The sequence below is a fragment of the Aphelocoma coerulescens genome, chromosome 1 (assembly GCF_041296385.1).
Source record: "Aphelocoma coerulescens isolate FSJ_1873_10779 chromosome 1, UR_Acoe_1.0, whole genome shotgun sequence".
NCBI lineage: Eukaryota > Metazoa > Chordata > Aves > Passeriformes > Corvidae > Aphelocoma > Aphelocoma coerulescens.
Window position 1 is genome coordinate 51,969,397 of NC_091013.1, and position 25,152 is coordinate 51,994,548.

The window sequence follows — 25,152 nt, forward strand, 5'->3', positions numbered from 1 at the left end:
GTTGTGCAAGTACTGTCCAGCAACAGCCAAACAGTGTCTTAGCCACCAGTGCAAATCACAGCAAGATTTGGACTGCTATGAAGAAAGTCAACTCTGTACCAGCCAGACCCAAGACACAGGTTCGGTTTTAAACCAATACAAAACCCAATACTCACTGAAACATATTCAGGGATAGAAAGCTGATCTTCAGGAAGAGACTTTAGCTTCTCATAGCATTCATCTGTCAATTCCAAGTCTCGCAAACTACGACGGATATCTCCAGCCCTCTCTCTCAACTGATGATTTGTTTCTTCCAGCTGCTTCTGTCTCAATAAAATAGTTTCCATTTCTTGTTTCATTAGAGCCTGATGTTTCCTTCAAGATGGATTTGAAAGCAGAAGATAGCAGGTAGTGAGTAACACAAGTGACAAAGCTTTGCAATACCCTGACAAAGAAGTGAGTTCTGCTCATTTTATAGAGGGAAAAATTTACAAAGATTAGGTAATTAGTGCCAGAATGTATACCACCATGGTTAAACAGTCATATCAGATACAGTATATATCAAAGCCAGGAACTTTATAGTCATTGTCTGTTCTCAGATTCAGCTTTGTCAATCTCCACATATGCTGACTTGAATTTACGAACCAAGCTTCATTTACCAATTAAAAGGTTAAAAACATGAAAAAGCTGAATCTATTTCCACACAAACCCCAAGGAAATAGTAAACTACCAAATAAAGCAATAGTAACTTGAACTTGTATCTTAACAAGTTTCAGCACATGCACACAACCCTTAACCTTGTAACTACTGTAACATACAAAGTTTGAGTCCTTTATTAAAAAAAAGGAACAGCAACTAACTGTGGTGGCCAGTGAACATACATTACAAGGGACAGAGAGTTCTCAGTAAGACAAGTCCCCAGTACCACAAAAAACACTTTATGTTAGGGTGACCAGAAAGGCTTCTCCCAGGATGCCATGTTCTGTTGTGTTAATCTATCCCAGTTTGCATTCCCCGGTTGGCTGTCAGCCTCTACCCCTCATCACTCCCCCAGAGCTTCCCCATTGGTCCCTGTTCCCTAGTCCTGCCCTTTCCCCGCCCCTGGATAAAACTGTGAGCTGCGGGATCATGTTGGTGTTTGCCTCTGCACCCTTCGCCAGCGTAGCAGCAATGAATGCTCCTGGCGGAACGCACGGAAATGCCCTTCTCGGCTCTTTGGTACCGAGTGCATTACTGAGCCCACCCGTGCGGCTGTGGGGGCACGCGGGACCCCACGGAGCCGGGCAGGGATGGTATTAACAAACCACTACTACCATAAAACAAGCAGCCTTACTTCCAGCCTTAAAACACCATCACAACTACTATCATCAGTGATAAGGTATTATACAGCAAGAGAAACTGCTCATCAGTTGATGACATTTAGAAGTATTTATTTTATTTAAATCAAAAACAACTAACTTACTTTTTTTTATTTTTTTAGCTGCAACTCTTGAAAATATATTCAATCACGGTCATTTCTGCATTACTTAAAAAGGAATTTAAAAAATACTAACTAGTACCACAAGGCAACATCTACCCTATTGGTTTCAAAAAGATAACAGCAACTCTGAGGTCAGCAAAGCAGTCACACAAGGACACACTCCATAGTGTGTACAATTCTATTACATGAGTATGAAAACTGAAGACTGACAAGAAAATTGATGAAAAGATTGGGAAAAGTAGTTTAACTTTTTTATGCCTACTAATAACAGTTTGCACATCAGTACATTTTACTGAGCACTCCTTAGATAACTCAAGTATGGCCAGCATAAAAATATTCCACTCTGGTGCATCTAATCATACAGAGTGACAGACGTTTTTCTGACAATCAGCTGCTCTTAGTTGAAAGACTTTGATGGAACTAATCTCAGGTCTGGCTTCACATCCCTAAATCTGTTCTAGCCTTACTACAGAATAGGACTTCAAATTAGTCACGTGGTGTAAGCCCTACTTTAACATGAGACTATGTAAGTAATGCTCTTACTTCACAGGTGTGGAGATATTTAATTGACAACATGATTTGGAGAAGCCTGCTAGCCAGTCTGTTTTTCAGGTTAACTCAAAATATTTCAGAAAAACAACATGGAAAGTGAGTTTCTATATCATCAACCAAAAGCATTTCTGACAAATAAGAAGTACTAATTGGAAAAGCTAAACATTATGCACTTACCTTTCACAAGTCTTCTACAATGCAGTTATTAAAAATTCTGTTTAAATTGATGGAAATTCTGCCACGTCTGCCTAGTCCTTTTGTTCTTTATTGGTTTTAAGTACATTTTTACTACTGCTTCCTACTAAATTTTGAATTTAGGTAACATAAAACCAAACCCACAAACTTCAGCCAGTGAGAACTGAATTAAAATTTACTTATATGTAAATTAAATATGTAAATTAAATTTTTAGAATGAAAGCACTAATATAATCTGCAAAAGAAATCCTACTCCTGCAACTAATAATTATCTGCTTCTGTTAATAACTTATTTATACAAATTCAAATTAATTCAAAAATTTGTTAAAGATGAAGTTCTTAATTTTACTTCCATCATACCTGGCATCTTCTTGCTGTAATGCCAACTGACTATCCAGTCGTAAAGACAACAGTTGCTTTTGATGGATTGCATCATTAAGCTTCTCCTCTAGCTCCTCAATCTAAATATAAAGAATGTAAGTATAAAACAAAATAAGTTACCATATTAATTTTTAAAAAATATTTTACAAAAAGAACAAGCTGAAATAAAAATGCGAAGATCCCAATGCTGTGGGCAGTGCAATAATGGCTGTCTAACAAGACTTCTAAATATGCTAGGGCTTCACAGAATGTGATACAGACTTTGTCCCAATGACCTAGAAATAAAAAAAGGCTTAGCTCTTAAATGGGTCTTTTTCAGTCAAATAGCTATTTGTTCAACTAATTTCAAGTTAGGCTTAAACTCTGAGCAGGAAGCCATTTATATGTTATGTAAATGAACTGCACACAAATGTGGCAAAGTTTTTACACCTTTCTTAATTTCATGCATCTTAGTGCAAGCTGTATACAACAAAATCTACTATCAGCATGTCGGTATATTCTAGCCCCATCTTCAGTAACAAAGCATTGAAGAGTATTCAGGTCACTTTTTTTAGTATTCCACTGAAGTTCAGGTTCAAAGCCCTGCTATGCTGCTGAGTGACAGAATTTTTTTTCATTTCTGAAAGAAAACAGGTGGTTTTCCTTTGTATTTAGGAAAGGTAAAAAAAATTAGATTCCCCTTCATATATTTGTAAGTATAATGATTTGAACAACTTGGCTAAGTTTTCTATATCTTTGTTTCCTTTTCTTCTCATTAAAAAACACAAACAAAACACACCAAGAAAACCCCCAAACCAAGAAGACCTCCATCATGTAATTCAAAGAAATTCTTTCCAGAACAGAAGTTTCTATCATACTATAAAAGCACCAAAACAAAAAAAAAAAAGATTATATAATGAAAGGAGAAAGACTCCTTACCTTGGTCAAATATTCAACTTTCAAGTTGTCAATCATCAAGTTTTTCTGTGACAATTCTATTTTAAGCAGCTGAAGATTATGGAGCAACTCCTTCCGTTCAATCAGCTGCTTAGTGATTTTTACAGTACCTTCTCTCTCTTCAGAGGAAGAAACATCATCGGTTGGTACTGTGGTTTCCAAGCTGATATCCTCAGATTCCAAGGAGCTGGAGACGTTTACTTTCTTGACTACCTTAGAGCTTTTATGCGACATTTTCTTCCACTATTTGCAAAGCTTTTTTAAACTATACTTTGAGATGAGCCCCCTGAAGAATCAACTGCAAGAATTAAAACAATTAAATAAAATGTTGCTATAAAAAACTAACCAGTTAAATTAGGCCACTAAGCAAGCGATGCTTCTCAGTATCACATTAACATTTTTTTTCACTCAAGAAAAACATTTTGAGAAACTCTGAAGAGGGCTGCTGCCTGAGGACCCTCTTCCTAAACAATCATTACCAAGTGTTTTCACTATAATAAACTAAATACCAGTGTGAACACCAGTGTGAATCTAGTTCACTAGCACGATGCTACAGTTAAATAAAGATGTGCACGCTGTCAAAAGCGCATGCAGCGAAAACTCCGAGACCTACGAGGCGTACACAATGCCAGAGAGCACCCGGTAAGAGGTACATCACGACTTACTGGAGAAAAAGGTAAAGGAATACTTTGATCACAGAATCACTTAAGTTGGAAAAGGCCTCAGAGATCATCGTGTCTAACCTCTGACTGAATATCCATCCCCTTGTCAACTACACCATAGCACTCAGTGCCAGGTTCAGTCTTTCCTTAAGCACCTCCAGGTTAAGGTAACTCCACCACCCCCCGGGCAGCCCATTCCAATACCTAACCACCCTTTCTGTTTAGAAAACCCGCCTAATGTCAAACCTTAAACTCCCCTGGTGCAGCTTGAGGCTTTGTCCTTTTATCCTGCGGCTGGGTACTTGGGAGGAGAGCCCGACCCCAACAAGCTCCCTTCAAACCTTGCTGGCCTTTGCCTTCTCAGCAGCAGCAGCACTAGCACTGTTCTTACCAGGCTGACTGACCCAGCGGTCCCACGGACTTTTACAACCACTGGCACAGACCACGGCTGTTACTTACAGACGGCGCTGCTCAGAGCCCAGCAGGGAAAGGAGACGCCGCGCTCGGAGCCCGGGCCAGCGACAGCCGGGCTGCCCTGCCGTGGGCTGCTCTCCGGGGCCACCACCACCCCTTCCTCCCCCACAGCAACCGGGGGCAGCTCGGGAAGGGGGGGATGCTGTTCGTCCCGCAGGATGCCCAGAGCTGCTAAAGGCAGCGGGCAGCTGCCCGAGCCGTAACTCGGCAGTGAGGGAGTCGGGGGGCAGCGGCCCTGGCCAGGCCGTGCCGTGCCGCTCCCGGGGTCAGCCCCCGCACACCTCGGGCAGCGGCGGCAACACACGCGCGCGCTTCCGCCTCCCCTCGGCGCAGCGGGGCGGGGCCTCGTGCCACGCCATCACCGCGGCGACGGGAGCGCCGCTTCCTGCGCGCTTCCCGCTTCCCGAGCCGCTTCCCGCGCCGCTTCCCGCCGCCCTCGCGCTCCCCGCGGCCCCCCGCGCCATGCTGACCTCGCGGACGTTCGTGAAGCGCACGCGGGCGGGCGCGGTGGTGAAGGTGGTGCGCGAGCACTACCTGCGCGATGACATCGCGTGCGGCGCCGCCGCGTGCCGCCTCTGCCCCCCCGCCGCGACCGGCACCGGCAACGGGAACGCGCCCGGGCTGGAGGCGCGTCCCAGCGGCCCCGCCAGCAGCCTCTGCCCCGGGCCGCACTTCGTCCTGCCCGACACCAACCTGCTCCTGCACCAGGTGAGCAGCTCCGGGAGGGACGGATGGTGCGGCCGCCTCAGCGCTGGGGAGGGCCCGCCGCTGCCTTCCTCTGGGCTCGGCCGGGCTCCATGTGGAGGCTCAAGCCTTCCCCGCGCCGGCCGTGTTAAATCCCTGTGGGTGCAAGTTTCCGTGTGGATTCCGGCGTCGCGCTGGAGAGGCGCGTTTGGCAGCGCGCTGCGGGCTTGGCTCCTCCCTTGTTTCCTGTGGCTGCGTGTTCCCTGCCTGGGTAGTCTTTTCTTTCCCTGCCAGCTCCTGAGGAGAAGGCTGCAGCATCGGCGAGCCTAGTCTGGTCTTAGTCTGTGATCCAGTTTTATGCGGGGCGAAAGTGTGTGCGTGTGAGTTTTTTGTTTGTCTTGTTTGTTTTGTGGTTTTCTTTTTTGTTGTTGTTTTGTTGGGTTTGGGTTTTGTGGTTTCTTTTTTTTCATGCCTGAATCGTAGGAATAAAGAACAGTATGTGTGTATTTATTTTATTTTCTCGTTGTAGTCTGATATGGGTATGAAAATTCAAGCAGGGAAAGTTGGTAGACTCTGAAATAGCAATTGGAATCTTTGTGTCATCACTGAATTTTTGGATCTTCTGTGGTCACTGAATTTTTCTGAATGCCTCTTCTGTTTTTCAGGATGTAGGTTTATGTTTTTATACTGTGATGTTGATTTCACGTAGTGAATAGAAGGTGCAAAATCATCCCATGTACAACTCTCGAAGCACGGGGGCACCTTTAACTCTGCAGCCCATCAATGGCTGTGCAAAGGTTTGAGTCTGAGCAGGGCGGACAGTAGACTTTGAGGCTGGGAGTAATTTCCAAGCTTGATGTTTAAGTTTTTCCTTTGTCTGTTTTTCAATACCTGTGTGGAAGGTAGAATAGCCATGTGCAGAATTTGGAGACAGGAACTAATACATGAATCCTAACATGGAGTACTCTGGCGAGGGGCACAACACTTGTGTGTTTCAGCAGAGATCCCAAAAGTTGTAAGGATTTTTGTCCCAAAACAGCAGGTCAGGGGAGTATTTTCAGCCTCGTACAAATGGTGTCTGTTGATAAAGTTTGTATGTGTGTCCTATAGAATGCTCTGAGAATGCCTGGGTGTGCTGACATGAACTGGAGAAGTGGGGATTAGGAAGTTTTGGTAACAGCAGGGAAGGGTTTTGCCTAGAAACTAAACAGTTTTGCCACAGTAAGACTTGGCCTGGTGCTTCAGCTTATGATTGGATAATTCTGGATTTCTTCCCACAGCTCTAAATCTTTCAGGTCATGTAAACATCATGTTCACAGAAGCTCTGTCTGGTATTGCTTTTAATTCTTTTAGCTATGCCCTCTAGAGCCTTACTACTGTCTCATTTTGCAGGTGGGTTTGCACAGTTTCTTGCCACAAGCTTAGGAAGTGAAGCTCCCATCTTCTTCTCCCAACAGATTACATGGGTCTCTAGTGTACATTTCTTGGTCTTGCTATCAGGAGTTGGCAAAGAAAAGTGCTGAAAAACTTAATGACATTCCTTAAAAAGAAAAAGGTCTTTCAAAAGAAAAGAGGAGTTTGCAGAATTCCCATCGATTTGACTCCATGGATGAAATTTCTGTTTAACAGTGGGCTTTTTTCTGGAGAACTCAAGCCTACACATGCATCGGCACATCAGCTATATAAGAGTAGTTGGGTACCATTTTATGGCTTGCATTCCTCACAAAGGCAGACAGCCTGTAAATTATGTCAGATTTCTGTCAGATTGTGCATAGTTGCATTTTGTTTACTAAGGGTAAATTTTACAGGAACCCATTTTATGTAAGCAAAATTTGTAGTGTACACTTGGCCTTATATTTGTTTGGAATCCTGCACACACTGGGGATTAATTTGTTGGAACTCAGAATAAGTCCTTATCTTCAGGTCACAGACAGGCTGGAAAATCCTATTTGACTTTTTTCCCACAAGAGGAGAAAGCAACTCAATACACTGTTCAATTTCCCAGTAGTGAGAGAAAAAGGCAGAAGTAGTGCCACTCATTATTCATGTTAGCTTTTCATGTATTAGCCAAGGAAATATTTCAAGTCCTATTATTGGGTAGAATTAAACAACAATTTTGATTCATATTCATTTTGTTCCTCAGATTGATATCCTTGAAGATCCTGTTATTAAGAATGTCATCGTGCTGCAGACAGTCCTACAAGAAGTCAGGAATCGAAGTGCACCAGTGTACAAGCGAATTAGGGATCTGATTCAAAACCCAGAAAAACATTTCTATTCTTTCACAAATGAGCATCACAGGTAAGGTGTGGAATGGGTTATGACAAAGTTTTGCTGATACCTGGTAAAAGAAAATGGGAAACAAAACTGGAACATGTGGACTGGAAGAAAAATTACACTGGTGTCATAGAACTGTATATTTTTAAGGAATATTGTTGGAAAATAGTTGATGTTCCAGGAGCTTTTGTGTTTATAGTTAGTATAAGTCTATGTATGTTATGAAAAGGGGGTTAGAATATTGAATAAGCCTTATAGACAGCACTGTTATTTTGAGCAATAGGATACTGATTTTCCATTTTAGTGTCCCTTTTAAACATATTCCAATGCTTTTATTAATATTGTCAGCTTAGTGTGTAGCATAATTCAAAAATTCTTTAAGTTAGTGACAGAAAGCTCTAAGAAATGAAGATGCAATTAATTTGCTCTTATTTGTGCTCACTATTAGTTTCCAATACTGCAGTACCATAGTTCTAGGAATCTTGAATCCATAGTTCTAACATCATGAATGCAAACCTCTTCAATTTTCTGTGAGAAAGTTGTATTAGAAATGAACACTTCCTTCCTATTTTCCTTTACCTCTGTTTCTTGGCCTTTCAGTGGCCTAAGGAGAGTTACACATGTTACAAAAATGGGTACAGTAATTATTCTTTTGGCCTAACAGCCTTGATCTTATTTGTCTGGAATTTTTTTTAAAGTATAGATAGATGTTGGGATTTGTTTTGTTTTGTCAAACACCCCCTTTGTTTTTAAAATTTATTTAGAGAAACGTACATAGAGCAAAAGCGGGGAGAAACTTCTAACGACCGCAATGACAGAGCCATTCGGGTAGCAGTGAAATGGTACAATGAACACTTGAAGAAAATAGAGGATGAGGAGAAGATTCAAGTTGTCTTTTTAACAAATGACAGAACTAATAAAGAGAAAGCTCTGGAGGAAGGGATAACTGCTTATACGTGTAAGTGAAGTAGTATGTATGTTTAATTTATTGGTTAAATAAACTGAGCAGTCTCTTCATACCTAAATCCCATGCATCTCTTGCATAAATATTTATATGTGTGCTTTTTTAGGTGAGGAATATATAAAAAGCTTGACAGCTAATCCTGAGCTTGTAGATCGTCTTGCTTGTGTATCTGATGAAGGGGTATGTTTTTATTTTCGTTTTATAAAATAAATTAATCGCAAATGGCTTGCAGTATAATATTGTGTACTGTGTGTCAGGGTACTGACATGAGTTTAGAATACAAGGAATCTGGACTTTATTACCATTTTGGCAATTTTACTTTCTGACAACTGAAAAGTAAAAAGGAAATATTGCAGCCATTTTCAGTTCTGCTTATATGCCTGTTAGTATGTGTCTTGTTATCTGTAAAAAGCCAGTTGCTTTAGTTAACTGTTGTGAAGATGAGAATAATAATAGTTGGTTAAATAAAGTGTATAAATATGATAAATAATTGGAACAAAATAAAAACAAAATATATTGCAAGCCACTTAGATCTTTGTTTCATGTCTGCTGGGAAATCTATGTTACAGATCAAAAACATTTTCATTTGGTGATTAGTGAAGTTGACATAAATGCAGGCTGCAGCTCAGAGTTGAGCTACATCCTCTTCCACTTTTGTGCTTTGTGTTTATCAGAATAAACACAAAGACTTATATGTTGACAAACAACTGATAAAGCTGAACACTCACCACAAAAATGGGAAAGTTAATTTCATCAGAGTTAGTTTTAACAGAATAGACCTCTATGCAAGAGTGGGAAGAAAGTGGAGGGCTCAGGTGTTCTCAGCAGTTAACTGTAGATAATTCAGGTGTAAGCAATTGTCTGACTGCTCCAAAGTTTAGTCACGGTAATGTATTTTCATAATGCTTTCTATAGCTTACAGTATATGCACTCTGCACCGTACTCTTTGCTATGATAATCTTTCTTTGTTAAGTGTCTGTTTAGTCACTATATCCAAATCAACATAAAATTGTCCAGTGTATTTTTAAGCAAGTGCAGAAAAACAGGAAGAATTCCTATGATTGCCACATTTTTATGCTTTTGATGATTCATTAGGAAAAGTACTGCTTAATAACAGTTTTTCATTATTGTGTGTATTCATACCTACACGCAATTACATTAGGGAGTTTGTTAGCTTCAGTGTGTCATGTTCCTGAGCTTGGTTTTGAAATTAACATGAATATAAAATATTGAAAATTTCCTCTCCTTTTTTGTTTTTTTCCTAAAGAAAGAAATAGAAGGTGGAAAAGTAATATTCCCAGAACATATTCCTCTTAGCAAATTGCAGCAAGGAATAAAATCTGGTATTTACCTCCAAGGAACTTACAGGGCAAGCAGAGAGAATTATCTTGAAGCTACTGTTTGGGTTCATGGAGATGCTGAAGAAAACAAAGAGGTGAGTTTTCATTTTACCTCCATGCTGTAAACTTTTAACTAGCCATAGTAATGACTTAAAATTTAATTCTTTCATGGTGACATATGTTAAAATGGAGCATATTAGTACTATTTTTTACTCTTCTGGTTTTTTTCTGATGTTTTTGCTGGTGCTTGCCTTTTTTATTTGTATGGATATAGACTGCTGAAATGCTGACTATGCTCTTTCTGAAAAAAGAATAATGTATTTAAAATTACAGTGTGATAAAGCAATTGGTAAAATAAAGATGAGTCTTGGTTATGAATAGTTTTTCAACTGATCCGTAACAGCTTTTAAAATCAGTTTGAAATGCATGGTGAAAGACACAGGAACAAGTGTGTAGGAGGATTTTCAGGAAAAAGCCAGTTGTGAGCCCTTACGGGGTTCTGCTTTGTTTCCTCTGCTATTTTCCTGCTTGGTGAGGGGTAGATGGGCTGTTCCCAACCCAGCAGTTAATCCATCTGTCTGCCTGCTAGATTCTCAGTTGGTACAGATGTATAGATGCTGTTTCCAAGCAGTGGCAGTTGTCTCCTCCCTCCCTGTTTGTGGCAGCTGGAGGTACTTCTCTTGTCTCTCTTTTATTCCTCTTTCTCAGTAGTACATGGAATCCCCTATCCTGCAAAAATAGGATTGTCTGATTTAATTAGACCCCCCAAAAACCAGGGGAAAACATATTTCGTATAGAAACAATTGGAATCTTGAAATAAGATCATCTGTACTGTAAGAAACCTTGGCAGAGGAAAGAACTGCATCACAAACATGCTTTAAAATGTTCTTTGGAATGTAGAGCCTGTCACAGATGTTTACTCTTCTGTTACACTCCTTAGATTTGGGTCTTCTGTTTTCATCATCATGAATATTTGCATTTCCATTTCGTTTTCTAAAAAATCCAGATAATTGTACAGGGACTGAAACATTTAAACCGAGCAATTCATGAAGATATTGTAGCCGTGGAGCTGTTGGCAAAAGATGAATGGGTGGCACCGTCCTCCGTGGTTTTGCAAGATGATGGCCAGAATGAAGAGGGCATTGAAAGTGAAGAGGAGAAAGAAAACATTGTATGAAAGAAAAAATTTTTCTTAACTGTGGTGTTACGAAAGAGATGAGATCTGTGGTACCCTGACAGTGTTAGGGTTTAGATTTGTATATCCTCTTTATAAAATGTGAATACAGAAATTATGAAACTTAATTGTACAGTTGTGTTAAATAGATGATGGTGGATAAAATGGATAATTTTTAATTAGTCTTTGCTAGAAATTCCCACTTTACTTTATTAAGCTTAATAAATCCAAAAGTTACTGAATGGTAGTCATGTAATAATGTAATAATGTAAATCTTTATATACTGATGTGCAGATTAGGATTTGTTAGAGTAGGAGCAGGTGGTGTATCATGCTGAGAGGCACCTTTTATAGGCAATGCATACACTTGGAACCTGTTGTAAAATATTTTTGGGTCTTTCAGTAATTCCACTTAATGTGCATGCAGTGCACACGCATGTATGCCTTGTACAAGAAGATAATTTCTTAAAAATTACCTTTCCACTGAATTTCATGCGAATGTTTTTTAATGATTATGTGGAGAATTACTGGAGAATTTTCAGGCAGCATAAAAGGACTCCAAAAAATTAAAATAATAGGTTGTAAAATAACATGGAAAATGTTATTTGTTTGGGTTTTCTTAATGGACATCATTTCAGAAAAATGAAGAACAGCAGAAAAAAACTGAGAACGCTGTCTTCTCCCACAGTCTTTGCTAACTTGCAGCTAAGTAGTCGTGTCACATACTGAAAATACTAAAAGTTATGCAAAGCACAGGGAGGCACAGGAGGTTCTGAAGTCATAATAGAATTTATTTATAATGAGTTACAAAATGTTGCTACTAAAGTTTAAGTTACCTGCTGTAGTTAAACGTGAGTTCAGACAGTTCTGTATTTTTAACCTGTGTTCTACCAGCTGAAGACTTCTGTTAACAAGGACATGCTGAGGCCTACGGGAAGAGTAGTTGGCATTATAAAACGAAACTGGCGGCCGTATTGTGGGATGCTTTCCAAGTCACAGATCAAAGAGGTGAGGAAAAAATCCACTTAAAATAAGTGCAGGGTTGGTTTTCTTTCTTGAATTGGAAATTAATTGTTCCTTTCTCTGGTTGTTAATAGGCAAGGCGCCATTTGTTTACACCAGCTGATCGCAGAATTCCTCGCATACGAATAGAAACCAGACAAGCAGATACATTGGAAGGGCAAAGAATAATTGTTGCTATTGACGGTTGGCCCAGGAATTCCAGGTATCCGAATGTAAGTTTAGCATTTTCTTCTGAACTTTTAACTATCTGATTTTTTGTGTTCTTAGGTAAAATATTTATTATCTGCAACGCTGAGTAACTGCAAACAGTGTTGACATGAAGTTTGAATTCTTTGAGTGCCATTTGATGGTGCAAATTAAGGAAGTCCTCAAATGATTTAATTTGGTCTTACCACCAACTATGGGGTTATGCTTAAAAAGCTTACTCATCCAGTTCTGCAGTGAAACATATATGGGCTACTTAAGGTGCTTTATATAGACTAACCAAGGACTGCTTTGTTTTAGTCTGCGTTCCTAGAAATGTGAATCTTTTGCTCTGATTTTGCTCATTCATGCGTACTGTCCTAGCAGATATTTGACAAATGCACCAAATGCAACCAAATTGCCAGTAGGTTAAAAGTAGTTAAAAGTTCAGTGTAAGTAACAGAGGCTGTATGAGAAACTGAGGACACTGCCTTCCATTTGTGTTGAACACTAGCCGGGTTTTGAAGTCTTCAAGGGGCTCATGTGGGAATACACAGCTTGTAATGAAGCAGAGCACAGGTGGCTCCTGCTAGTTTAGAGAACTGAAGGGACATGGAATATATGGAAGAAGCATTAAGAGAAAGTCAACATTACTGCAGAGAAGTGAGGAATAAGGTAGAGTTGATGTGGTATTAGGGTGTGAGATGTGTGGCACAAGGCAAACTCAAAGAGAAATGAGAGTGTATTAGTTCTGCTGTTTTTGCAGCAGTGGTTTTTCCTTCCTGCAAAAATGATTTCACGTTTATAAGTTTTGGAGTCTTAATTGTGGCGAATTTAGAGCCATTCTAAGAAAAGAGGGGGATGGACTTGGTTCAGACTTAAGAGAATCAAATAAATGTTTAAAATTAAATTTCTCTTAAAGATGAGAAAGTTAACCAAATTAAAAAAGATTGCTTCTACTGTGTAGTTTAATATAAGAATAACCTAAGGGTTAATGTTCTCAAATACTTACTTTTGGACACAATGGTATTGCTTGATACGTGTGTGTGTATGTACCTATATTATTCCTCAGGGTCATTTTGTAAAGAATTTGGGAAGCGCTGGAGATAAAGAAACAGAGACAGAAGTTCTCCTGCTTGAACATGATGTCCCTCACCAGGCTTTTTCCCAGGCTGTCCTTAGTTTCCTACCAAAAATGCCATGGAGCATTACCGAAGAGGTAATAATTTGTAAGTTATTGTGGTAATTGCTGTGTCTTCCCCTTCAACTGTGATATTCAATATTCTTGAATATCCCAATGCACCAGAAATAGATGAGAAATGTTGTCCAGGACCGTTCTGTCTTAGTGGGAACTTTCAGCTGGATTTCCAATGCAAATAAAACCTCTTCAAGTTTTTGCATTTTGGCTAAAACCACATTTGTTGAGGATAAATATTTTAAGATAAAGATGATACTACACATTTTGTTAAAGAATAAAAAGATAAAAGAAGGTTTTCTGCAAAGGAGAGAGACTGCAATTCCAATAACTATACAGTCATCCCTAAGAGTTTTTCATCTTGCAAAATAGCTTTGTAACCAAATATGGCAGCCTGTGTGTCATCCCAATTAATCTGAGGCATGGAGACTTTAATATATTTCTGCTGTAATACAGTAATTAAAGAAAGAGAAAATTGTGTTTGCAGAATTACTCATTTAAATACAGATAGTGAATTTTACATTTTCCACAGTTGCTTAAATACAGGAAATGGTTGCTTTAGAAAGTTATAGGAAATAGTCATTAGGAAACAATTTGAGCATGAAATTTTTTGATTTGGGTTGGGCTGAGTGTTTTTGGGTTTGTGTTTTAATCTCCTGGAAGTTGGCTACTTCTAATTTACTACCTACTCCTTTTTTTTTTCTGAATGTGGAAACACAAGGGATCTTTGTGTAAATTACCTCTCTAAAAGTCAGTTGTCTACTCTAAGAGATCTTTTTGTAGCCATTTTGCAAGGGTAGATACTTCTAAAGTGTGCAGTTCTTTTCAACTGTCTAGACATCTAAGCCTTAGAAAGCTACACTTAGGAGCAGTCATATCCAAGAGAAGTCATTCAGCTGGATATCATTCAAAATTTCACTTCAAAAAGTCTTGATTCCTGGTCCTGCTAATTCTAAGATCATGATAAAACTATGGTTGTATTCTGATTCTCTTCCTCACTTCTGTAAACCAAAAAAAAATTTAGTACTTGATCTTCTGTGGATTTTTTTTTATCATTGTAGTTTCTGCATGTCTCTTTTGTTCTTGTCCTAAAACAAACAAACAGAAATAATTCCCAAAACAAAACAAACATTCTGAAAATACTTCGTTGCTTGGGAAAATCATATATAATGTGCCTTTCTCAAATGATTATTTTTACTATGAAAAGGAAGGTGTTCTTGAAAACAATTTTTTGCTTCTTTTGAATTTCAGGATATGAAACACAGGGAGGACTTAAGGCATCTGAATGTTTGTAGTGTTGATCCTCCTGGTTGTACAGATATTGATGATGCATTACATTGTAGAGAAATGGAGAATGGAAATCTAGAGGTATTGTATCAATCCAGTCATTTATTTATTTACTTCTTCCTTTATTTTACAAACAGTGCAGTAGTGGTAAATGACATGTGCAAAGCTCCAGATCTGTTATAAATAAATTAATGGTGTTTGCACAGCTGCCAGACGGTAATAAAAGGAGTTGATTTGCATTAGGTCAATGTCAAAAGTGGGAATTTAGTGTCGTCTAAATTCACCCTGCTTTATCTTCACTTAGCGTGAGAATTTAACATAAAATTTATTTACTGCTTTAGCTGAGTATTATAAACAAGGATATTTACAGCTAGGATAAGGAGCTATCATTGAAAAAGCTAAGATACTGCTGTAATGCCTATGGAATTAATGTTTAATTTTAAAAAAAAGGCAGTTAAAAGCTACGGGCTTAACACCAGTTCTGTACCCCCTTACATCTGATTTAGTCAGATGGTCTTCTTTAGAAATTAATTGGGAATTGTAATAGCAGGTTGTGCCAGAGTGGAAGGTCTAGCAAACGGAAAAGCAGAAACAAATTTGCAGTGAGTCTTGAAGAACATGAAGGTAGTTATTTGAGCCCTCAGGCAAAGAAGAGTTGTGTTTGTAGCGAATATAACCTTCCCCTAAATGTACAAATGCTCTTTTTTTGAATAATTGATGCAACTGTTCTTTTTTTTAATATGATAGGTTTTGACTGTTCTTTTTTATGAAATATGGGAGCTGCTGAAAGGAACTGGGAATGGATAAATTGGTTTGTAAAAATGTGGGAAAGTTTATTTCACTCTGAAAACTGTTTCTGTTTCATGAGATGCATAACGTGATTCTTGTTTTCTAGGTTGGTGTACATATTGCAGATGTCAGTCATTTCATTCGCCCAGGAAATGCTTTGGATGAGGAGTCAGTAAAAAGAGGAACAACAGTGTATCTGTGTGAAAAAGTAATTGTTTTCTACAGCTTCTTGTACAATTAAATGGTTGGATTTTCATTGCTTTCCTCTTTTAATTCTTTGGAATGAATCATCTCTGAACATCTCTGAACTAAGGAGGAAAAAAAGAATAGACAACTTGTCTAAGACAATTTTATTTTCCTTTTTATCTTTAAAAAGCCATTATCTGGACAATATCCCATTCAACTCTGGTTTGAAGCATTATTAGCATGTGCTTCTGAAACTGGAATACTGTTTCAATTCCAGTATGAAATTGCAGAAGTGGCCTGGTTTTGCCTTTTCCATTGGTTTTCTGCTTTTTTTGTGATAGCTAAATCTCTGAAGGTTCCTATGATTTGCATTCATAACACTGTCCTGTCTGTTTCTTCCAGACCACGATTTCTTTTCAGAAATCACTGTTACTAAAAAGATGATAATTAAAATGAATCTTGGAATGAATTTTCTTAAGGTGGCTTACTTTTCTTTCAGAAACCTGAGCTTTCTTGTCAAAAAAATAATTATTATCTTCAAGCTTTTATTATATTGAAAATCAGGAAGTTAAAATACTAACTTATAAAGTACTGATTTTTATTCTTTACTTTGCAGAGGATTGATATGGTTCCAGAGCTACTTAGTTCCAACTTATGCTCCCTGAGATCTAACGTGGACAGGTACATGTATATGATCTGTACTGTAATCCTGGCAAGAAACTACAGATGTTTATGTATGCATTTTAACAGATTTTCCCCTCCTTCTCTCTCTGTCCCATAGGCTTGCATTTTCATGCATATGGGAGATGAACCATAAGGCTGAGATTCTAAAAACTAGATTTACAAAGAGTATTATTAATTCCAAGGTTAGTCATGTAAATATTACTATAATTCTGAAAAAAAAGCTGTAAACTGTATTATAAAAACAATGATCAACAGACTTGATAATAAAGTCTTCTTTCTGATTAATGGTACTGAAATATTAAAAATAAAGAAAATGTTTGATTCTCCCATGTCCTTCTCAGCCTCTAAGGCTGCAGTGTTTATGTGTGCAGTTACTCTGTGTATGATGTATATAGGACATGGCTGATATATACCAGCTAGTCAGTTAAATTCAGTGGATTCTGTAGATGTTCAATACATTTCTGAAAATTAGACGTCTAATGTGTAAAATACATGTGATCAGCAAAAAACAACCCCACTGTAAATGCCTGGTGTATCTTAGTATCTTGCGTAGATCTGTCCTCATATGTCGATTGTTCTTTGTGAATAGCAGACATTTAGGTGCTGAATGTAAAGCTTTGTATTATTGTGAACCAAGTTACAACAACAAGCTGCACTTTCTGCAAGACAGAAGGAACTGTGGTTTTCTTTTTAGAGTGTTCAATTATGTATCATGATGTCTGTTTTTTCTTAACCTCTTCAAGGCTTCTCTTACATATGCTGAAGCACAGATGAGAATTGATTCAGCAACTATGAATGATGCGATTACTACCAGCCTACGTGGACTAAACAAATTAGCAAAAGTTCTGAAAAAGAAAAGAATTGATAATGGGTAAGCCATGAAGTGTACCTGTTACCTTTTCCCCCACCATTCTTTCTGACTGTTCTTGCTGTCAAAATATGTAATGGTTGTGTGTCCATTTCTCTCATGAAAATCTTGTGGAAGAGAAGTATTTTGCCATTTTGATTTGTATAAGAATGCCCATCTTTATTTCCCAAAAAAATATAAACTTGGGATATTAACTTTTTCTCCACAAGATCAATCAATATGGATCTCATAGAGTCATAAAAACACAACTAGAGGAGTAGTGTTTGAAATTTTAGGAGCTTCTACGGTGTATATTCGCATGACATTTCCTGCAAATTCGAACATTAATTCCATGATTTTATTTTTAATTTCTGCTAATTTTAAATTATAGTCTCATGATAACCCAGATGATGTTACAGGCTTGCAGCTCAGCTGTTCTGTCTGCTTTACTGTAATTTTTTCATACCACTTAATGTCTTCCAGAGCCTTGACACTTGCATCACCAGAAGTTCGTTTCCACATGGACAGTGAAACTCATGATCCTATTGATCTGCAGACTAAGGAGCTCAAGTATGCATTTTATTTATTAGTTAATTCAGAGTAGGGATGGAATTAAAAGACATGTTTAAGTAGCAACATTTAGTTAATAGTGTACAAAGTTCCTATAATAGTGCAGGACAGTCATAGAATTAGAGGATGGTTTGAGGTGGAAAGGACCTTGAAAGCCTACCTAGTTCTAACCCCACTGCTATGGGCCCAGTTTGCACTAGACCAGGTTGCTTAAAGCCTCTCCCAGCCTGGGCTTGAACACATCCACAACTTCTTTGGTCAACCTGATCCTCAAAAAGAGAATTCCTCTATTTTACTGCAGTATTTATTTAGCAAGTCTTGAACTGTATGCTTCATATGTGAACTTCTCCGGAAGAAGTCAAGAGGCTTATCTGTTGGTCTTTTCAGGCATTTTAATGAGCATTTTTCTTTAATGTTTTAGAATATTTCAGGGCTTTTTTTTTCTTCTGATTCAGTATTTGGAACTTAATATGCATTGTTTTTAATCTTAAAATTGCTTGCCTACTCGTATAAATGTTCAAAACCATTAGTTAATATTATATAACATTGTTAGGATGGTGGAATGTTTCTTCATTAGGCACTCTAAGTAAATGTCTAATGCTTTTCTAACAATATAAAATATTTATCTTGATAGAGAGACAAATTCCATGGTTGAAGAGTTCATGTTGCTTGCCAACATTTCTGTTGCACAAAAAATTTATGATGAGTTCCCAGAGTTTGCCTTGCTCCGGAAACATCCTGCTCCTCCCCCATCAAATTACGACATCCTTGTGAAGTCTGCAAAGTCCAAGGCAAGTTTTTACCTTATTAATTAAGTGAATTAATTATGAAAAACTGCATTTTCTCTCTGATTGGCCACTTACTCAGGAATAAGGGCTGGAAAGCCATATTTTGAAAGTTTATCAGCTACACTTTGAAATCGCTGGTATTTGTAGCAGGATAATTGTACCTCTAGGTGAAAAGAAGAATCTCACACTTTTTAGACCCTTTCTTAGGTAAAGAAAACAAATCAGTCACTTAAGTCTTGCATTGTAGCACTTGTGAGCTGCGAATGTTTCTCCTCTCCAAGTCACACGTGATTTTTGAGCCAGTTTTTGGCTTTGGATCACATACATTATTGTCCAGTCACATGAAATAATGTGTTTCTCTTAAAGTCAGGAAGTAAGAAAATGTGTTTATAGTTTCCATCCTCTCCATAGATCAGTTAGAGGTTTATTTAGTCTGAAATAAGTCCAGTGTAATTAAGGAGTCTGAACAGAAAAAATTACTTTTCCAGTTTCAGGATATTTTATCTGAGCTAAACTTGTAACTCTGTAGTTACTGTGATGTGCATTCATATTTCTTTTCCCTTCAACTCTTTCTCCACCCCATTTTTTTTTTCCTATGGACAAGAGAGAAGCTCCCAGATTCGCTCAGTGTGACATAAATAGACAAGCCTAAACCTAGCCCATTTAATTTTTCACTGCTATAAAACTGGAAAAATGATAATTATTTCATTTGTGTCCTGAAAATTATTTTTAAAGTACTGTTTTATTTGGAAAGCTAAATTCCTGTGCATAGATAAACATTCTTTTAAATAAACCAAAGTGGCTTTTTTACTGCTTTTGACACAACCATCACAATTAGTTATTAATATGCTATATTTATACTTTTTTACTACATGTGCAACTATCTTACCATAATACAGACATAATTTGATCTCTGGATCAAACTTCATTGTCAGTGCTGTATTTGAAGGAAAGAGCATTCAACTGATCATGTGATGAAATTTACCTTGTTTCTGAAAATTAAAAATGCATTATGTATTTTCACACTAACTGAATTTTTATCAGAGAACACTGGCAAACAGGGAGCAAAATGTGCTAGTACACAGTACTAGTTCTACATGTCACTTTTCCGAGTATACATTCTAATCATTTTGCAGAGGAAATACCATAAAGTCAATTACTTACCTTGTGCTTGGATGAGAATCTGTGTGTGGCATAAATACACGGGGGTTTTTTTACATTCTTTCTGATTAAAGGGATAGAAAAATCAAACCAAAGGAAATAAAACCTCATTAATATTGGCATAAAGTATTTCTCAGTTGAGAATGGGTGTCTTTTCTGAATTCCTAGGCTACAGACTCACTATTTCATTTTTTGCATAGATAACTAGTAATAATGAGGGAGGGACCTGTACATGGATAGATTTTGTTTGTTTGCTTTTGTAATAGTGGCATTCCATCACATTATTAGGTGTGATACCTGTGCCAGTTGCTAAGGTTATCCTAGATGTAGCTGTTATACTTCTGCTTATATCCTTAATATTTGCTAGTAATACCTGACCTTTTTTGTTTCTTTTCTTCTCTCCTTCCAGAATTTGGAAATTAAGACAGATTCAGCAAAGGCTTTAGCTGAATCATTAGACAAAGCTGAATCTCCTACATTCCCCTACCTAAATACACTGCTGCGAATTTTGGCCACTCGCTGCATGATGCAAGCTGTTTATTTCTGTTCAGGAATGGATAATGATTTCCATCACTATGGTTTAGCCTCACCTATTTATACCCACTTTACCTCGCCTATTAGAAGGTACTTGTATTTTATAAAAGTTTCAGAGAAGAGAAATATGTGATTTATTTGCCAAGAAATTGTGGTGGTGTCCATTTAAAAACAAAGTTTCTGTTCAGTGTTAGATTTCAGTTGAAACAGCAGTGGCTTGGTGGTCCATCTTCATGTACACTCCTGGGTTTACTGGCCATGACTCCTAAGGTTTAGTAACATTTTTTAAAAGTACTTACAAGAATAATAGCAATACATCCCTAATGCAGATGACTGGTGTAGAAATGCACTTCGGGGTCAGTCAGCTTTAGTCTTAGCCAGAGACTGAGGCAGAGTTTGCTCAGTCATTTTTCAGATGGAAGCTGTGTTTAAATTTTGAGACTGTATTTTACATATGAAAACACTGGTAATTGGAAACCTGGTAACGTAGCTGTTGCCTTGTAATGAAATCATACTACTTGGAAAAGTAACTGAGTTTTGAAGAAAATAACTGTCACTGTGCTCTTCAGAAACATTTCAAGTGAAATCCCTTAGATGTGGATTAAAGTTTCTATGTATTCATATGGATAATTTGTGGAACTTCTAGAGTCCAAAGGGCAAATTTTAGTTCTTACCAGCTGCATTAAAAAGTTCCTCGCTGATGTTCTAATAAGTTATGTAACAAGAAGTTCAAATGCAATTATGTTTTGCAGATCAATGGCATTGAAATACTACTATTCTACACTAAATTTGTCTAATTTCATGGGAAAGGGAAGAGGGATTGGCTTAAAATGCCATGGTGAAAGATCATTCTTCAGTCCAAAAATAAAACTTTGGTTCATTTTTTGCAAACATTCAACAATGCAGGCTCTCTTGGTACAATAAAGAATTTATTTTAGCAAAGAGTATAACAGTATTCTGGCTCTGCAGTGCATCTTTGGTCAGCAAAGAGATGGATGCTGAATTAATAGAGGATGTTGCCAGCAGACTGTCATTATTACAAAAACTTAAATCTGTATGATTCACAAAAACAAACGTATGTTCAGAAACTTTTTTATTGATTTTTAAAAACAGTCTTACTATGTCATTGATGATTTTAACCTCATCTTTGCAGGTATGCTGATATCATAGTCCATCGGCTTTTGGCAGTGGCCATAGGAGCAGACAGTACTTATCCAGAACTTACAGACAAACACAAACTGGCAGAGATGTGTAAAAATCTCAATTACCGACATAAAATGGCCCAATATGCACAAAGGGCTTCTGTTGCATTCCATACACAGGTAAGTAGTTCTGAGATGTTAGGATGAACTATGGACACTGCTAGTGCAAAACAAGCAAGAGTGCAGAAATGATAAAGGCTGAGGGATGCTTCTGACAAAAAGCTTAAAACATTACTTTGCTTGTTCTGAAAAATTGGGAATGGCATCTTGAGGATGCTTTTAGTTTTGTGCTTTTATAAATATGAATGCTTAATACTACAGTAATGTTACAAATGGTTTATGTGATTTTTTTAAAATCTGTTTTCAGGATATGCTGTGTAATTATCACTAAGTATAGAATTATTACTAAAAATCACTAAGTATTTGAATGTTTTATTTTTCTGAGACAGTATATTTGTAATTGAGAAGAGAATGTTCTACTGCACTTTTTTCTTATTTGTGTGTTTTACTTTTGTTACAGCTGTTCTTCAAAACCAAGGGAGTAGTAAATGAAGATGCATATATCTTATTTGTAAGAAAAAATGCAATTGTGGTTCTGATTCCCAAGTATGGGTTAGAAGGAACAGTCTTCTTTGAAGAAAAAGACAAATCAACACCAAAACTGGAGTACAACAGTGAGGTATGTTATTATTATTCTTAAGGTTTGTTCTTAAACACCTTTATTTTTTGATTTGTTAAGTGAGGAGAATGGCTAAGATCTATTTTAGCTGGATTTAGAAGGGTAAGAAAGGCTCTTCTAAATGCAAGTTTATTAACCTCTAGTAGTAGTGCCACTATAATCTTTTTAAGTTTAAATAGGTAGGTTCTGACAGGAATGTGTTTCTGTAATAGGTAGTACTGACATCTAATTATCTTTACTGCAAAAAATGTATGTACCACATGCTACAATGCTGAATATTCAGTAATTTTTGGTTATTTTTATTTACATGTAGCAGTGATATTTTCATACAAAAATATTTATTTGTACAAAAACATAAGACATTGCAAACAGTGAGTATTTATACAAAATTTGAACTTTCAGGTGCCATCACTTACTGTGGAAGACACAACATTACGTGTATTTGATAAAGTTAAAGTGAACATTATGTTAGATGATTCCAACATCCAGCATCAGAAAATGCGGATGGTCTTGGTAGAACCCAAGGTAAGGCACAAAATTCTTAGAACCGTATTATCCTTCAGTAATGTTAAAAAATCATCATGTGGTGAAATTGAAATTTAAACCCAGAAGAGAAAACATAATTTAGCCGCAGCTTGTAATGATAGCTTCATACCCACACTCAACAAAACACAGGTCTGCCTTCACTGGCTGTTGAAAAGAATAGTGATCTCTAAATTAAACTTCTGTTCTGGGCCCATCGGGATATTTCCACTGTTGGGAAAGATGATGATTTGCTGAAGTAATGTATTGAATTTCACAGTTCTGTAATCAAATGCCCCTCTGAAAATCTGCCAAAATTCAGTAGGGTCTCCTCTTTGCTCCAGTGAATTACAGCGTAACTGTGATGGGTGGCTCAGAAGAAAACTCTGTATAAATTGTTGGCTGTCAGTGGCAGTTCTGTCTTACAACTCCCATAATATAAAAATTCTCTCTTGATAATGTTGTAAGAACTGTAATGTCCTAATAACAGTCTCTAGTCTCAAAACTTTTCAGCTCTAGTTTCTTTGTGCACTTGGGACACTGGTATTTTTTTTCTGCTTTCACACTTCATGCCTGATAAGTATTTTATACAACACTACAAGATTGTGCTCTTAGAGTAAGGTACATGGGACTTTCTTGGTAAACAAGATGATTGCAGCAATCCAGTAACCCCAATCTCAGGAAAAAGATGACCCAAAATAAGCAAGAGCTTCTTTTTGTTTATACAGTCAAACCTATTGCTTTTTTTCCTTGAGAAATCATGCTCCCAAACACATGTAAATATATTCTGACCTTTGAGCTGTTGTATGAGCTTGAACCTTAGAATGGTGTGGGTCGCAAGTGACTTTTAGAGATCATCTAGTTCCAACCTCCCTGCCATGGGCAGGGACACCTTTCATGAGATCAGTTTGCACAAAACTCCATCCAGCCTGGCCTTGAACACTTCCAAGGATGGGAACATCCACATCTTCTCTGGGAAACCTGCTCCAGTGCCTCAGCACTCAGAGTAAAGAATTTTTTCCTAATACCTAAATGAAACCTACCCTCTTTCAGGTGGGGGGGGGGGGGGAAGGGAGGGGAAAGGGGAGAGGAAGCCATTCCCCCTTTTCCTGTCACTGGATGCCTGTGTGAAAAGTCCCTCTCCAGCCTTCTTGTAGGGTCCCCTTTTAGGTGCTGGAAGGCTGCTCAAACGTCTCCTAGAACATCTTCTCCAGGCTTAACAACCCCATCTCGTTTAACGCTTAACAACCCGTATCAGCGTTTTCTCACAGGAGAGCTGCTCCAGCCCTCTTATCATTTCTATGGCCCTCCTGTGGACTCGGGTCAACAGGTCCATGTCTTTCCTGTGCTGGGACCCCAGAGCTGGATGCAGCAATGGAGGTGGGGTCTCTCCAGAGCAGAAGAGAGAGACAGAATCCTGTCCCTGGCCCTGCTGGCCACACTGCTTTGGATGCAGCCCAGGACATGTTTGGCTTTCTGGGCTGCAAGTGCACATGGCTGGGTCATGGCCAGCCTCTCATCCACCAGCCCCCCCAAATCCTTCTCAGCAGGGCTGCTCTCCATCTGTTCACCCCCAGTCTGTGTTGTTTAATCCCTGTGATTTCAAAAACTGTGAGTAGACAATGAAAGTTGTAGCAGAAAGGAACCCTTGTATCCTGTTGTGCATTCACATGCTGAGCTGCCCTCTGCTTGTGCTCACCAACTCTAGCTTGTCAAGAGCTTCTTTTGGGGGCATGACTCAGGAACAATCCTATGGCCATGACTCTAGTCAGAGGGACACTTTGAAAACAGACACAGAGTAAGGCTAATGCAAGCTGCTGGGTGGGGTGCAGACAACCTGCTGGCTTTGTCAGGAGTGGTGCTGCTGCTTCTCTTTGCCTTTTTTAGCTTTTATTTCAGGTGAGTGTTAATATGGTAGACCCTCTTTTAGGTGATTTTCTAAATCAGAAGTTTCTGATGGTCGACACAGTGTTTGTAAAAGGTCTGTAAAGTAAACTCAAGTTTTACCAGGATAGTAAAAATTGAATAAAAATTTTCTGACTTCTGTTCTTTTCTTACTGTAGATATTAGGAAATGATATGCCTGCAAGTCTGTCTGCAGAGGCAAGCCACAAGGATGAACCAGAGAAAAAGAAAAAGAAGTTCCAAAAATAGCTGGATTTTAAATTCAAGAAGAAATCACAAGTACTTGCATTTACCCTATGGGCAAAATGCTAGAAGCAGGTTTTGTTTACTTTTGAAATACACATTTTAATAATCTGTAAAGAATTTTTTTAAAACTACTTTTATATGACTATGAATGCAGAACAAGTTTTAAAATAATGTATATCTACACCTTTGTCCTGTGGGTGAAAATAAATATTTCTGCAAAGTGAAGAGGTGAGCGTAGTTTCTTGTTAATAGCTG

General features: G+C 38.1%; 2 protein-coding genes across 5 annotated transcripts in view; one reads left to right on the plus strand and one right to left on the minus strand.

Annotated features, from left to right (window-relative positions):
* The window catches only part of PIBF1 (progesterone immunomodulatory binding factor 1), a 106,765-nt gene extending 101,802 nt beyond the window's left edge, over positions 1 to 4,963 (minus strand). For all 3 annotated transcript variants that reach the window (XM_069009175.1, XM_069009194.1, XM_069009184.1), the window contains exons 1-4: positions 4,645 to 4,963; positions 3,506 to 3,821; positions 2,567 to 2,667; positions 156 to 354 (exon numbers count right to left, since the gene is read on the minus strand). In XM_069009175.1, the coding sequence (XP_068865276.1) occupies positions 156 to 354; positions 2,567 to 2,667; positions 3,506 to 3,757 (552 nt within the window). In that variant the 5' untranslated portion in view covers positions 3,758 to 3,821; positions 4,645 to 4,963. The remainder of the gene's footprint in view (positions 1 to 155; positions 355 to 2,566; positions 2,668 to 3,505; positions 3,822 to 4,644) is intronic.
* Positions 4,964 to 5,061: 98 nt separating this feature from the next.
* DIS3 (DIS3 homolog, exosome endoribonuclease and 3'-5' exoribonuclease) lies at positions 5,062 to 25,122 on the plus strand. 2 transcript variants are annotated; one of them, XM_069009207.1, is made up of 21 exons: positions 5,062 to 5,367; positions 7,487 to 7,644; positions 8,385 to 8,578; positions 8,691 to 8,764; positions 9,852 to 10,019; positions 10,931 to 11,095; positions 11,992 to 12,105; positions 12,195 to 12,332; positions 13,376 to 13,522; positions 14,750 to 14,866; positions 15,681 to 15,782; positions 16,377 to 16,441; positions 16,542 to 16,626; positions 17,188 to 17,315; positions 17,775 to 17,861; positions 18,496 to 18,652; positions 20,220 to 20,434; positions 21,498 to 21,666; positions 22,067 to 22,225; positions 22,628 to 22,750; positions 24,811 to 25,122. In XM_069009207.1, the coding sequence occupies exons 1-21, from the start codon at positions 5,122 to 5,124 to the stop codon at positions 24,898 to 24,900; spliced, it is 2,901 nt and encodes a 966-aa protein (XP_068865308.1). In that variant the 5' UTR covers positions 5,062 to 5,121; the 3' UTR covers positions 24,901 to 25,122. The 2 variants fall into 2 exon arrangements, with proteins under 2 accessions (XP_068865308.1, XP_068865316.1); XM_069009215.1 differs by lacking the exon at positions 10,931 to 11,095.
* Positions 25,123 to 25,152: the final 30 nt, after the last annotated feature.

What these genes read in the sequence shown, in the direction of transcription:
- DIS3 (XM_069009207.1), top strand. Translation starts at nt 5,122, where the DNA reads ATGCTGACCTCGCGGACGTTCGTGAAGCGCACGCGGGCGGGCGCGGTG. An exon ending in AGAGTATTATTAATTCCAAG is followed by an intron (nt 16,627 to 17,187) that starts GTTAGTCATGTA and finishes AACCTCTTCAAG; the next exon opens with GCTTCTCTTACATATGCTGA. An exon ending in CTGCAGACTAAGGAGCTCAA is followed by an intron (nt 17,862 to 18,495) that starts GTATGCATTTTA and finishes TTATCTTGATAG; the next exon opens with AGAGACAAATTCCATGGTTG.